Raw genomic sequence first — 14,478 nt, 5'->3', positions numbered from 1 at the left:
AGGAGACAGAAGTGGGGTCCTTGGGACCAGAGAGGGGGCAGGGACCCACGCTTCCGCAGACATCAGCACAGCACAGCCAAGGGGCTGCCACACCTTAGGGGGCCAGTGACAGAGGTCCAGAGACAAGACCACCAGTCCCACCACATCAGGCACCCACAGAGGAGCCCTTCTCCCAGAAGCCCTGGGTACACACAGACCACACTCCCTGCAAGGGGAAGTGGAAAAATTCTTGGAAGAATGGCCATTTACCCAAAAGAAACAGAGTAACCTTTAATTGACAAATATAAGTACCACCCATCCTAACATCCATTCCGAACAAGGAAAGAACAGTCAGACTATAAAGAACCTTGTGCTGTGCATTCTCAGCGTTTAAAAGTTTCTACTCTCATATAATCCAGATTTTGCTCTCCACTGAGTGAAGATTGTCTTTCAGGGCCCCAGGCCGCCGGAGTTGACCATCTTTCTTACTCTGATGCGCCCAGCACAATCCTTGTCCCTTGGGCTTCTGTCCAGGTGCTCCATCTGATTGAGATGCCATCTCCCTCCATTCTGATCTCTCACTCTTAACCATTTTTCAGTCCCATTTAGACATTCACTCCACCAAGCTCCTCCCAGGAAAAATGGACTTCTCCTCCCCCTCCCCTCCCCTTCCTCCTCCCCCTCCCCTCCCCCTCCTCCCCTCCCCCTCCCCCTCTCCTTTCCCTTCCCCTCCTCTTCCTCTCCCTCCTCCTCCTCCCCCTTCACCCCTCCTCCTCCCTACCCCCTTCCCTCCTCCCCACCCATTTGCCTGTATCTCGTTCTTACCACACTTTTTCTCGCAATCACACACCCCCATCTGCTGGACTAGAGCACAGTATTTACACACACATAAAGAATCTAGATTCTCACTGCAACCTGACCCTCGAGGTGAAGAGCAGGTATCGCCACTCTCATTTACACAGGCACTTGGCTCAAAGTTCATTGCTTGTCCGGCTTCAAACAGTGAGTAAAAGAAATATTTGTCAAATTGGATCCAGAGTCAATAAGCTTCCAGATCCCAAGCTGCATACCCAGAGTCCAGATCTCAGCCCGAGTCCAAATCCTGTCTCTGCTACTGTTCCCCACCAGACAGAAAGACAGATGATAGGTGATAGATAGAGGATTAATGGCTGATAGAGAGATGACAGACAGACACAGTTATTGATGGATCTATTGGGGGATGAGTGTGGTCAGAGAGAATACAAACGACAAAGCCAGTGAGGTAAAACTTTAATAGCTGAATCTAAATAAAGGGTGAAAAGATGTCCTTTGTCCTAGTCTTACTTTTCTGTTAGTTTGAAATTATTTTCAAATAAAAAGTTAAAACCACAACAAAATTTCCTGTTTTATTTTTCATTTCCAGCGCTTCTCCTCGTGCTGGATAACTACTGGCTTTTACGCCACACTATCCTTCGGGAGGTTCCGAGGCAGGTGTGGGATGAGGCCGGGTCCAAGGCCCCTGCAGCCAGCGCCACCCATGGCCCACCTCTGCAGCAGGGGGAGACACGGGCAGGACTGAAGACCAGCCACCGCGCCAAGTCTGCCCCCACCAAGATGCACTCCACGCGTCTTTTTCTAAGTTTTCGGTTGCCCCAACCAACTCCAGTGGCTTCCAAGGCAGCCCACATGCTCTTCCTGCCACCTTCTTGGGGGTCTTTAGGTTGTTTAACAAGGACACAAGTAAGGACCGGTCTCTGACCCCAAAGTGGGTCCCCCCCGAGTCGCTCTCCCGTCCACCTCTTCCTCCGAGTTGTGCTGGCCCAGCACGCCCACCTGTTCGCACCCCTCACCCGCTGCTGAACTGTCGTGGGGAGCGAGCCCAGCACGGGGGTTACGAGGGAGGGGCCAGGGGCGCGGGGAGGGGATACCGACGGGGGGGGCGGTAAGGGAGCGGGGCGGGACGTGGGGCGGATACCCGGCGCCGGGACGGAAGGGAGCTCGGGGGCGGGGGGCGCGGGGAGCGCGGGGCGGGGACGGGGTACCGCGGGGGCGGAGCGGCAGCCTCGGGGCACAACCCGGGCAGGGGACTTGTCGGCAGCCGCCGGGCGCCGCGCAAGCACCTCGGGAGGCGGGAACCGCGTCGCTGCGCACGGGCTGCCCGGCCCAGGTCCGTGCCGCGGAGCCGGGATGAGGGCGCCCGCGCTGCTGCCGCCCGCGCTGCTGACCTGCTGCGGCTGGCTGCTCGCCCCAGTGAGTGCGACCCCAGCCCCCGCCCGCCCTGCCCTGCGCGCCGCCCTCCCCGGAGGGAGCGCCCCCGCGCCCGGCTGCGCTGCGCTCCCGAGTCCGGCCGCGGGCTGGGCTGGGGGCGCGGGGAGCGGGGCTGGTCTCGGGGTCCCCACCCGCCCGCCGGGCTCGCGGGAGGGAGCAGGGCCGCCGGGGACGCTCTGGACCCTCCCCGCCGAGCGCGAAGAAGCGAGCTCCCCGCCCGGCCGGGTTGGAGACGGGCTGGGAGGATGCGTTTGCTCTGTCGCCTCCACCGTCCCGGGTTCGCTGGGAATAAGATCCAGTTTCTTGGTCGACGCCCTTCCCAGCGGAGCGGGTCCGACCGCGTCCTCCCGGAGGCTGTGGCCGGCGAGGACGGTTCTCGGGCCCAGGGACGCCCGAGTCGGGTGGTGGGTAGGGCTTGGTCACCTCCGCAGGCCTCACGTTTCCGAGGGAAATTGCAGTTAGCTTTGTCTTTAACTACTTCCCCTTCCGTCTCCTAGTACTGTTGCTGCTTTTTGTCTTGCTTCAGTGTGTGTCAGGGAGACGCGATGTAGCTTCAGAAAGTTGATTTTTTTAATCATTATTTAAGAGCACCGGAAGAAACGATATGCTGAATAGAAATTTGTTAAATGAGTGTATTTGTAGATTATTTAATTCTCAGCAATTCTTCCTTTTATTTGAAGACCCTTGAAAAAAAAACCACAAAAACTGTGAACCCTATTTCTTGCTTCCCTCTCTGACAGACTGGAGTCAGTGTTGGCGTGTGTACACGTTCGCATTTTCTATCGCGGCCAGATCACTGTCTGTATTGACTCATATCCCCCTTAAGGTTGTGGAGCCAAGGATGGAGCTATTTAGAGAAAGTTGTCATTGCTGAGGATATTTTGGGTTCCAGGAGGGCATGAACCTAGCCCACCCCTCAGGGTTGCCAAACTCCCTTGTCTAGTGTGAAGGCAGACCAAGTCTTTCCTCCCTCAGAGGGATGCTGTGAGGATAAGAGCCTCCCTACTAATTTTAGTGCTTTGAAAGAGCTAGTTCAAAGTACCAGGAATTATTACGGTTAATGCTGCTTTAACGTCTAGGATGTCCCCAAATAAGTCATTGCTGTGCATATTCCAAGAATGTCAGATATCATGGTGTCTTTTAATACCTTAACAGAAATCCATTTTTCTTTTTAAGGCAAAATAATTTCCCTAATTCTGAAATTTAAGCTGTTGACTTGTTCAGGTGTGAAAAATACAGCCTGAAACCAGGAGTTTGTACAGTGGTGGCTGCCCAGTGATGAGCCGGGGGGGGGGGGGGGGGTGAGGGGAACCCAAGCTTCAGGTCTTTTTAAAAATGAGGGTAAATGTGGCAAAAGTATTCAGCATTAAGTTTCTTCTCTTAATTTTGTTAGGAAATGTTATTCCTGGTTAGAATTCTGTTGACTTATTTCAATAGTAGGATAATTAAACATAGATGGCCATAATATACGCAAGAGTATGGTTTTCTTTAGTAAAAAGTTTGTTCTTACATGAGAGCAGGGGGGCACAGCTCCAGCCTACAGCGTATTTGTGGGCAGTGGGAGGTGGCCAAAAAAAAAAAGAGAAAGTTGGACCTTTGTGAAAATAGAGACCAGAGAATATTATCTTCCAAGACTGAAACAGTATGTGGCTTTGTCTTTTGCGCACGTTGATGGACAATGTTGTTCACCGTTTGTGTCACATCTTTAGTTCCCGTGATGGAGCCTGACGGGAAGTCCCCCACGTCTTGCTCAGTGGAAACCTCAGTGCTGTGACTCTCACCCAGGCCTCTCCCTACTCACCCCTTATCTTTTTGAAAAGCTCCTTCACACCAAATTCTAAAGTTCAGTTTTGAATGTGACCTGCAGCCTCTAAAAATAAAGTTATCCTATTAGGGCTTTCCAGGGAACGCAGAGCCTGGCCTTAGATGAAGCACGCTGGCGTCTGGGGTTGTGTGCAGTCATTGAGAATGGGCTTAGGAGTAAACATGTATTTACTTTGATTAAATCAAGGGCTATGAAGTGGAGGACTCGAATATTGAAAGATTATTGGATTAAAGAGCTCTATTGCCACCAAATTAGTACTAACAACATAAAATGTATTATGTTAGTAAGTTTGTTTTCCTGCCCAGAAAAAAGATGCTATCAGGTTTTATATTTGTTTACTAATTCCTTTACAAAGTAAATAGTGAAGCTTTTTTTCAAATAACCATGCCAAAATATGAACGTGATTGCTTTTAAATGAGTGTTAGTTTGGAAGCAGTTTAGAACTGTGAAGTTTTGAGGGCTTTTATGTAGAAATTTTACTTGACTTCCCCATTATAGTGGAATTTTCAGTTATTTCTATCTCTTTTAACCTTGAGCAGGTGAACAGCATTCACCCGGAATGCCGGTTTCATCTGGAAATACAGGAGGAAGAAACAAGATGTGCAGAGACTTTAAGGGCCCAAACAGAAACATTCAAAGGTAAGGCAGGTCCCTGGCGAGTGAGCCTGTGCCCGGATGGTGCGCACGAGCCGACATGCAAGTAGCTTGCACCTCACTCGGAAAACTGGTGTTTAAGGTCACCTGTGTGTTTTAAAAAAAGTCTGCTTCCACTGTCGTTTAATGAACTGCTGGCAAAACTCATAGCATTGTGAGTAGTGGGCAGCGGGGTGTGTTTGGGGCGGGGGGATCATTCACACAAACCTTTTAAAAGAAAGCCTCACCCTTAACAGTGATAGTTTCCGTGGTCTGAGATAGTAGCAGCAGTTACTGAAGTAATTTAATGGGCGTTGTTACACTTTGCAAAAGCAACTCCATTTTCAATGGAATGAGTATTCATGCGATTTCTTGCATTTAAAATTCTTAAGTTACATCACAGATGATTTTGATCCAGTTAAGAATGGTGGGAATTTATCAGAAACCAAACAGGAAAATGAGACTTTTGCTTTCCTGAAGGACAGACCGGTTATGAGTACAGTGAGCTTGCTGACTTTACTTCTCTACGTCCCAGAAGCAATGCCAGGACAACGTGCACTCACCCTGGGCACCATCTCGTATCTGTAAACTTTGAAGGCTCTGGGATAACATCCAGATCATAAACAATAGCAAAAACCTCTTATCCTTCCGTTTTCTTTTTCTCTGTTCTGTGTCATCATTTGTTCTCCTCAAGAAAAAAAAAATTAAAATCAAAGTACAGCCATGTGTTCAAAGTCTGGTGTCCTGCGGAGGCCTCAGATGGGAGTCACAGACATGGGCGTGTTCAGACCTGTGCTGCCCAGTAGAAGCAGGGTGCAAGCCTCACGGGTGATCTTGAACTTTCTAGTAGCCACGTTAAAATAAGTGAAAAGAAACGTGATTTTAATTTTTAAAATATATTTTATTTATCCAAATATATCTGAATCATGATCATTTTAACTTGTAATCAATATAAAACATTGATGAGAAATTTTTCTTTTTTTTTTTTTTTTTTTTTTTGTGTTACGCGGGCCTCTCACTGTTGTGGCCTCTCCCGTTGCGGAGCACAGACTCCAGACGCGCAGGCCCAGCGGCCATGGCTTACGGGCCCAGCTGCTCCGCGGCATGTGGGATCCTCCCGGACCGGGGCACGAACCCGTGTCCCCTGCCTCGGCAGGCGGACTCTCAACCACTACGCCACCAGGGAAGCCCAAATTTTACTTTTTTGTACATTAAGTCTTGGAAACTCAGCGTGCATTTTGCACTCACGGTGCATCACAATTCGGACCACACATTTCAGGTATTCATAGGTGACCAGCAGCTCTGGTGTGCCCCTTCCTGTGCCCCTGGAGCCTCCACTCCCTCGGCTGAAAAATGAAGACTCTGGCTGTAGGGTTCCTTCCAGCCTTCAAGACCTGTGATTCTGCAGTGTACACGAGATCCCGAGAGCCATGTGTTCCAAAAGGTCTGCTCGAACTCTGTCCAGAGGAAGGCAAGCAAGGTGGCTCAAACGTGGCCTGAGGATCTACGCTGTGCAAGGCCACGTGTGACCACTAGCCAGCTACTAGGATCCATGAGGCCAGGTCTTGCCAACCAGGGTCTCAGGACAAGACAGTTGTCATGGCCACTGAGGTCTGTTCCCTCAGAGAAATTTAAGAGACTTAGGGGAGCTAAATGCCGAGAGGAGACAGGCTGAAACCCTTGGGAGCACCTAGTCGGTGGCAGGGACCAGGTCCAGTGAGCACAGCACACTGTCCACGAGGCCTCCTGAATGGGGGTGGGGCACTGTCTGCCACATCCGCAGTGGGTGACCCTTGGCCTCTGTTGGGAGACTCCCGAGGGAGGGGCCTCTGCCCCCTCACGCCATTATCAGGCAGTCTAGTTGTTGGGCTCTAAGGCTGCCCATAAGCGGCGTCCGCGCACTGGCATGAATTGGGGGCAGCCGTGAACAGAACCCCTTCTTCACGTGGGGCATCTGCGGGCACTGAGCGGGCTCACAGCTCTGCTTCCTCTTCCCGGGGCTGAATACCTCCAGTTCCTACAGCTGTCACCAGACACGCTGCCGGGCCCTCGGCCACAGGCTCCGGACACATGCAGACACTCTCGGAGCAGGAAGGGAGGAGAACTTTCCCACTGACATAATGGAAGGCATACTGACTTGTAGTCAGTTGATGACTGTTGATAAATCCTCTGCCCACAGCCCACCTGTCCCTCACGTTCACCTGGGAACTGCTCCCCTCCCCTCGCCCCTCTCATAACTGCTGTTTTGGGGGAAATCTCCCGAAGTGCCATCTTAGTGTTTCTTTCTTGTCACTCTTCACTTCCCATACTCACCAAGAACGTTTTGTTAACACGACAAAACTGGCAGAGCAGGCGGCAGGGAACACGTAACTTTTAAGGAATGGAGTTTGGCCGTGACTTTCCCTTGGAGGAGACGCCCTCGCGCTGGGTCAGGGTTGACCGGGCATCGGGTGCAGCACCTGCACGTTTGTGTCCACAACTCACCTTGACAGACGTGGCACCTGGGGGAACAGGGCGAGTCCAAGGAGGCTAGTTCTGTCCATTGTGCAGTAGGGTGTGTGGTCCTTGATCAGGTTTCTTTAATAAAAAGACTCTTCATCTCTGGTTGGCTCCGGTAGATGGAGTGTGGCCTTAATTAGCTCAAAACAGTGTCCTTTTAGTTCTGCTCCTTCCAAGGGCTCGGGTCTGTCCCTGTTCCCTGGCCAGCAGTGCCCGAGTGTGAGCCGTGGCGTGTGGCTGGGCAGGGTGGCGTTTGGCCGCAGGGATGTGGGGAATGTCCCTCACCACCTACTTCTTGCTCTGGAGAAATGCAAGCGCCGAATTGCCCAGCTTCCTATTTTCACAGGACGTCAGAAATGCAAACTCTAGGTAAAATGCTCCAGTTCTTAAAGTTTGCAACGAGTACTTTTTAAAAAGTTCTTCAGGAGCAGGCAGACCTCCTGTGTGGTCGCTGCCTGAGCTGCCAGGTTGCTCTCTGCGTGGCAGCTGGGCCAGGTGGGCCCCAGTTGGGGAGCCCCTCGTGGTGCAAAGATGGGCCGGGACGTTTAAAACACTCAACAGGGCTCCCTCGCAGGCTCTGCTGCCTGGTTCAGCGTTCCTCAGGGTGACCTGTGGGTGACCCACACAGACGTGCTGGACAGTGGACGGCACAGCCTGTGAAGATCTTGGCATCAGCTTGAGCAGAAAGAACGTCTTAGGTAAAGGCCATAAAACATCTCCCCTGTTTGGAGCCATAGGGAAAGGTGTCATTCACTCTTTGCAATGACAAGTATCAGTCCTTGGACGTTTTCTTATATTGAAGGCTCTTATTTTAATAATAGCTCGACAGCAAAAATACCTGCCCCTGAGCCCTTTCACCTTTGACCCGTGGCAAGAGCTCGCGGATGGCAGCCGCCCTCGGGAAGGAGGTGACGCCACGGTAGCCGGCCTGGTGCCCTTGGCTTTCTGTAGAAAGGCAACTCGTGTTCTAAATTCCCGTTTTTCTTGTTGCTCTTTGAGATCTGCATGGCTCGAATACCAAGGATATAAATAGTACTGAGTTACCAGAACGAAGATACTATAGATGAAGCGAGCTGGGAGCTGAGTGAAGGCCTTGCAGCTGGATGGGGTGCGGGCGATTCCAGGGCCAACAGTGTGCACCTGCTTCACGAAATTGAAAGTGAGATGAGATATTGAGGGTCTGTAGGAGCTACAAGCAGTGGGTGTGAAAGAGCACCAAAGACGCAAGAAAACAAGTTTTCAGTTCTACTGAGATAATTTGTATAAGTCTAACAAGGAATTCTTTTTATTACATGTTGAATCCAAATTCAAACAAACCAACACATAAATCTAGACAAAACCAATTTTAATTCTAAACCCCTTTAAGGGATTCACTTTGTAAAAAAGAAAAGCTTAGGAGGTATTTAGAGCTTTGTGAGTTAATACTGATTCATAGCTAAGACTAACTTAATCCTGCCAATGAGGCAGTCAGGCCACGGATGCCTGAGAGTATAGCTCAAGGCAGCTCTGTCCCCGCACGGGAGGTGCTGACCGCGGTGGTAAGCAGTGACTCAGCTCTCCAGCTCTGCCCGGTGTTCCTGCCTGTGCGTGGGTCACATGGGAACTTTCCTGTGACTTCACATCATTTTTGCCCAGATCGGGGCGGGGAGGGGGGGCGGTGGTGGTGGTGGTGGAATGTGACCTATATTTCGGAAGGACAAGGAGGTACCCATGTTTCTTGACAGCTCCACAGTCTGGGCCAGGTCCTGAAGGACCCACGGTCCTGGGCCGTGGCTGAGGTGGGTATGACAGTGAACATTAACTCAAGACCGGGGCCCCGGGAGGTGCTAGACGAAAGAACTTACTTTTCTCTGACGTTTCGCAAACAAAGAATACTGGACTAACTTTGATCCACTTGTCAAGGAGCTGTGGCGGGCATGGATACTGCCCCCTTCAGGCTAACAAGTCACCCTGCCACGGTTTCCCGGATGCCCGCAGAAGGCACGGGCCCTGTCAGACAGCATCATCAGAGGGAACCTGCCCCTGGCAGCGCGGGCAGTGTGGGCGCCACGCTCCCACTCCTGTGGGTTCCCTTTTCCCCAAGCCCCTCAGGACCTGTGTGGAGAGGCCCACGGTGCGTTTGTGTCCTGGCTGAGGAGCCTGAACTTGGGAGACCCCAGTGTCACAAGGAGGCTGCTGGTGTCCTGCCCAAAATTCGCTCCAGAGAAAGAAGCATTCTTGGTTAATGAGATCAGCCTGAGGGCCGCACTGTCTGTCTGCCAAGGCTGTTGCTCTACAGACGTCCTCAAAAAGAGTCCGGAGCAAAGCTGCCAGTGCCTTTTCCCAAGACACGCCCATGCAGTGGGCGTGCTCCAGCTCCAGCTCCCAGCTCCAGGAGGGCGACTCTCAGGAGGCGTGGACATCCTGCTTCTCTTCTCCAGGGCGTGCTGTGGCCTCTGGGCCATAACTCCCCACTCTGTGCTGTCGGTCCCTCTACGACGTTGTCCACTGTCCTTGCAGCCACAAGATCCTGCACAGCACTTGGCATTTAAAAAGGTGTCAAATAAGCTTTTGCTGAACAAATTAATGAAAAACTTCATATTAAAAATTGTGATATATGCACATAGAAAAAATGCCATACATACACAGCATGTGTCCCTCCCTCTTAGAATTCACGTGTGCACAGTGTATGTGCATCCCTCCCCATTTCACTGTGCAGATGGAAGCCAGCTCTGGTCTGTACTTTGTTTTTCTTTTTTTTTTTTTTAACTTTAGCAATGTATTTGGCAACCGTTCTGAATTGGTTTATACTTTCCTTTTAAGAGCTATGTAGTATTCTAACAGATTTCCTTAGTCTGTCCCAGGCTCCTGGACTTTTAGGTAGCTTACAAGCAATACTCTAGTGACTGCATTTCTTCATGACAGTAAAATATTTCACCAGCAATTGAGGGTTGACTATGCATGAAATCAGAACGTCCTTCTCATATGACTAGATAACATCATTTTAAGAGACTTGCTTATTTCTGTGATGGTTGTGTCACACAGAATATAATTAATTACATCCCACTTTTCATCTCGTCTTTCCTTCCTGCATCTCTTTGTCACAGAGGAAACTAGGCAGCTTCATGAGCGTGTTCTCTTCAGAAAGTCCCGTGGCGGAGTGACCCTTGTCTGCAACTCTTCTCTGACCCCCCGCCCCGGCCCCGCACCGAGGCAGCGCTGCCTCTGGCCCAAGGGCAGGTGGTGGTTGCCCCTCTCCCTGACGAGCGTCTGTTCCTGGTCCTTAGCTGACCTGCGAGTGGGACTTGTGAGCAGACTTCCCTCCATCTTACCTCCTTACATCCATGTGGGTCAGAGGGCGCCTGCTGCCCTTCTGAGGTCAGCGTGATGTGAGGCCCATCATTCCCTTTCAGTTTTCTCTCTGATGTAGTACGTTCTTGTTCTCGTCCAAATAGCTCTTTGAGCTGATAAGGCAAACAGCCTGATCTGTTTTTTTCCTTAGGGTGGGTCTTTTCGTATGCAATGTCTTCTAACTTCTAAACTCAATAAGGTCAGCTACCAGCCTTGGATATTTAAATAATAATTACATATTGGTTTGATTTTCTGAAAGTAATGGCTTTAACTTTACTTTTTATAGGAAACAAATCTCGCTGAAAAAATTTCTACTCTGAGTTAAACTTTTATGCTTAAACTCATGAAAGGAATCATGCGCAAGAAGTCAATTACTAGCAGGTAGAGCATCAGCACACCTGGAAGCCACAGGTGAGGAGGCTGTAACCCGTGCTCTGCTGGGTCACAGGAAGGAGCTTGGTGCCACTCGGCATTGCTGCTGTTGGGCCCCAAGCTACTTCTCCCGCGCATCTTTCTAAGGTGCTGGTGACCCCAAGACACAGCTCAGCCAGCTGCTCGCAGCCGCCTCCCCCGCGAGCACCTCTCCGCCTTCCATGCCCCCACTTAGTGTCACGCAGGCCGCGTCCTGAAAAGGTCCCGTCACTCTTCCCGCCGGTGGGGCTGGTTCTGAGGCTGCGGCTCCCTGTCCAGAGGAGCCTGCAGTGCAGGTTCAGGCTGTTGAGTGGTTTCCTGCAGTCCACCGTCTCGCATCCTGTGATGTGAAAGCGCAGGGTCCCTTTCTGGGGTGGGGGAGCCTGCAGGAGGCTCCTCGGCACACTGCACTTCAGTCACAAGCGGCCAGTGAAGCCGCTGCCCCTGCTGCAGCCCCCGCCGTCTGGCGCTGGCTCATGGGCGCACAGCTGGTGCTGCCACGATGGGGGCAGAGTTACAGGTGTCAGCCACGCGCCCCCCCAGGTTCCCGGGGCTTCAGCTGTGCATGTTTTGGTTGCTTGGGCCGGTCGCAGCCCTTCCCAGGCACCCATTCACTTGCGAGTTTTTGTAGAGTTTTCTGGGTCAAGCATCCATTCCAGTGGTTGTCTCTGAGCCCTCGTAGCTGGCCTGTTCTTGGGGGGTCGCCTTGGATCATGGAGTGGACTGTCATTGCTGGAGCCTTGGCTGGCTCTGTCGTTCACTGATTTTTCCAGCATGTTCTTATTGAGCAGATACCAGGCTAGAAGGGTGATGAGAAATTGGGCAGGACACGTCATCCCCTCTGGGAACTCCAAATCAAGCCCCCGATGGCAATGCACAGGGCGGGGAGCAGGGATAACGGGGCTTCGAGTCAAAGGACTGAAGGGTTTCTGGGGGGAAATTGGAGAACCTGAACATGGAATAACGCCAGTCTACTCTGAACGAGAAGCTGACAGTGACAGAAAAATGGCTGAGGGCTTGTTTTATTTTCACTCGGAGATTACGGCAGGAAAAACGTGAGTGGGGAAGCCACCAATAAGAATGGGAGCTTTTTGATCATAAGCTAATTGGTCATCGGTACTTTGGTAATTGACTATATAAACTTGCTGTGTGTTCGGGGACGGCGGTCTCGGCTTCCATGTGTGTCCTGTGCTCGGCCCTGGAGTGGATTCACTCCATGCAGCCCTGTCCCACCTGCAGCTGATCACCACCACCCAGCCCCAGCCGCCTCCTTGGCCTCTGCACTGGGTGTGGCCCTCCTCATGATGATGAGCGCACCCCCTTGTACTCCAGGGTAGGGGCCCATCTTGGTTCCTCAGCCTCTTGGCACCAAGGCACCTGCCAGGGACCCTCCTGTCCGGCGTCTGTTGACCCAGGAGCAGACATACGGACCTTCCCAGTGCCCAGGACGGAGGGAAGGCTGAGAGTGTCCACTCTCAGGACAAGGACGGGAGATGTCCACAGAGCAGGCGTTGGGGGGTCCCAATCTTGATGCTGGAAGGTGGTCGTCAGCCCATCAAGGTGAGGAAATGGGAGTGGACTTTCCAGTCTCTCATCCAAGCTGGTGGCAGAGCCCAGCTCCCTGGACCCTAAGTCAAGCACTCTTTTCACAAAGCCATACTTGGCATCTTAGAAAGAGAGGCATGCTTTAGATGAAGGTCTTCCTCTCCAAAGCCTGCTTCAAAGTTGAGGGGCCTCCTCTGAACTGCCATGGCTACAGAGAGATTGGGCTCATGTCCATCTAGTTGTCTGCACCTTCCACTGAAGCTTCCCCTTGGGGTGAGGATCCCCACCAGTTCACTCACTTTGTGACAACAGCCCCTTCTCTCCTCCGGCCCACGGCGAGGGCTTTGGGGCAGCACGTTCATTTGGTGAGTCCTCCTTGACTTCCTGGCCGTCAGCTTCCTCATGACACGCCTGGTTCTCTGTGTATCAACAGGAACCATCAGAGGCGGCCGGGGTTCAGCTGCAGGCGGAGGCCCCGCAGTGCAGGATGTTGAGTCAGGGCCCAGAGCGCCCCAGATGTCTGCACCTTAAACATCGCCCGGGCTGTGACCTGCCCTGGGTAGGGCTTCCGCAGCTCAAGAACTGACACTTTCAAGGCACCTCTTATCCACCCCAGGGAAGGGCTACTACTGCTTTGCGAGCAGTCTCTGACTTCTTACAGCTACTTCCTTCTCTGCAAGGGAAGGACTGAGGCCTGTGTGAGGGGACACAGGGTGAGGCCAGGCCTCCTGGCTGCCCACTGGGCCCCGGCGACAAGGACAGCACGTGCCTCCTGTGTCCCCCCGGCAAGCGCTGTCGCTCTGCTCCTGTGTGGCCCCGTGCAAGGCACCCGAGCTCACCAAGTTCGGGGGGGTGGGGAGCGTTTGCTCCTGGGGCTTGTTGCAGAGCTTGGAGCTGGTGGGCTGGCCGCGCGGGCAGGTAGGAGAGGTGTGTGTCGGCACCCAGAGCAGCCGGGTCCAGCCGTCGGGTGGGCTGGGGGCGCACACAGGGGATGCGTGGGTGAAGGAAGGAGCACAGCGTTGACCCGCAGCCTGGAGCTGGCCCCAGGGGAATTCTGAAAAGCACGCTGTCTGCTATGAGCTGTTTCGGGACGGTTCACGGAGCAGACACTTCTGAGAGGAGCTTGGGGGGGGCTCGCAGGCGGGTCACGTTTCAGGTGGAGGTGACGCAGGCGTGCTCCACGGCAGAGGACGGGAGGCTGGCGGAGCAGAGGCCAGGCCGCAGGGAGAGGGTGGCTGAGAAGGTGCCGCGGCCACATGGTGGTGGGGGCAGCCGCCCCAGGAGCGCAGGAGAAAGGAAAGCACACAGGAGGAGCTGGGGCCCGGGGAGGGCGCCTTCGGGGCTGTGGTGAGCAGCGGCTGCTTCTGGGGAGCCTAAGCAGAGGCAGAAGGAAGGGCTGGGAGGGAGGCTGGAGCCTGCTCACCAGTGGGACCATCTGGGGCAGCAGGTCCTGGAGGCAGGGGGAGTGGCCAAGGGCGGACCTGAGGGGCTCGGCCCAGAAGGAGGGGGAGAGAGGGGACTGAGCGCCCGGCACAGCTCCCGGGGTGGACGGGGCTGGAGGGGCCAGCAGGATGGGACCCAGGGCACTGAGCTGTGGACGTGCCAGGGGCCCCTGGCCCCCAGCCCTCGCACACAGCCTGGGAGGATGGTCCCGCAAGAGGCCGGTCTGGGCCAGGAGCTGTAGACGCCACAGCCAGGCGTCCTGCCCTGGGGGGCACGTGCAGCTGTGCGTCTGCTGTACTGTATGAGGACGATTTGTCTTGGCGCTGGTAGATGGATGTCCCGGCCCGATCCCAAGACACCGCCCAAGTCCTGCTCATAAATCCACGCAAGATTACCCTGGGAATAACATGGCAGGACTCCCCACGCATCCAGTCCCAGCCCGTCAGCTGAGTCCAGACGTCCCCTCGCGGACGCGGCTCGGCTCTGCTAGCCTGGGAGCTCATGTGACACCACCAGCAATGCCCCAGGTGGTCACAGACATTGGAGGGAAGGTTGTTGAGAATGTG

General features: G+C 53.4%; 1 protein-coding gene across 2 annotated transcripts in view; it reads left to right on the top strand.

Moving 5' to 3' along the window:
• Window positions 1-2,082: 2,082 nt before the first annotated feature.
• VIPR2 (vasoactive intestinal peptide receptor 2) overlaps window positions 2,083-14,478 on the top strand; it is a 76,355-nt gene continuing 63,959 nt past the window's right edge. For both annotated transcript variants that reach the window (XM_082845982.1, XM_082845981.1), the window contains exons 1-2: window positions 2,083-2,208; window positions 4,591-4,690. In XM_082845982.1, coding sequence (XP_082702108.1) covers window positions 2,146-2,208; window positions 4,591-4,690 — 163 coding nt within the window. In that variant the 5' untranslated portion in view covers window positions 2,083-2,145. The remainder of the gene's footprint in view (window positions 2,209-4,590; window positions 4,691-14,478) is intronic.

The sequence above is a fragment of the Leucopleurus acutus genome (assembly GCF_964270905.1).
Source record: "Leucopleurus acutus genome assembly, chromosome: 9".
Lineage (NCBI taxonomy): Eukaryota > Metazoa > Chordata > Mammalia > Artiodactyla > Delphinidae > Leucopleurus > Leucopleurus acutus.
The sequence above is the reverse complement of the archived record's forward strand: the minus strand, read 5'-3'. Positions and strand labels throughout refer to the sequence as shown.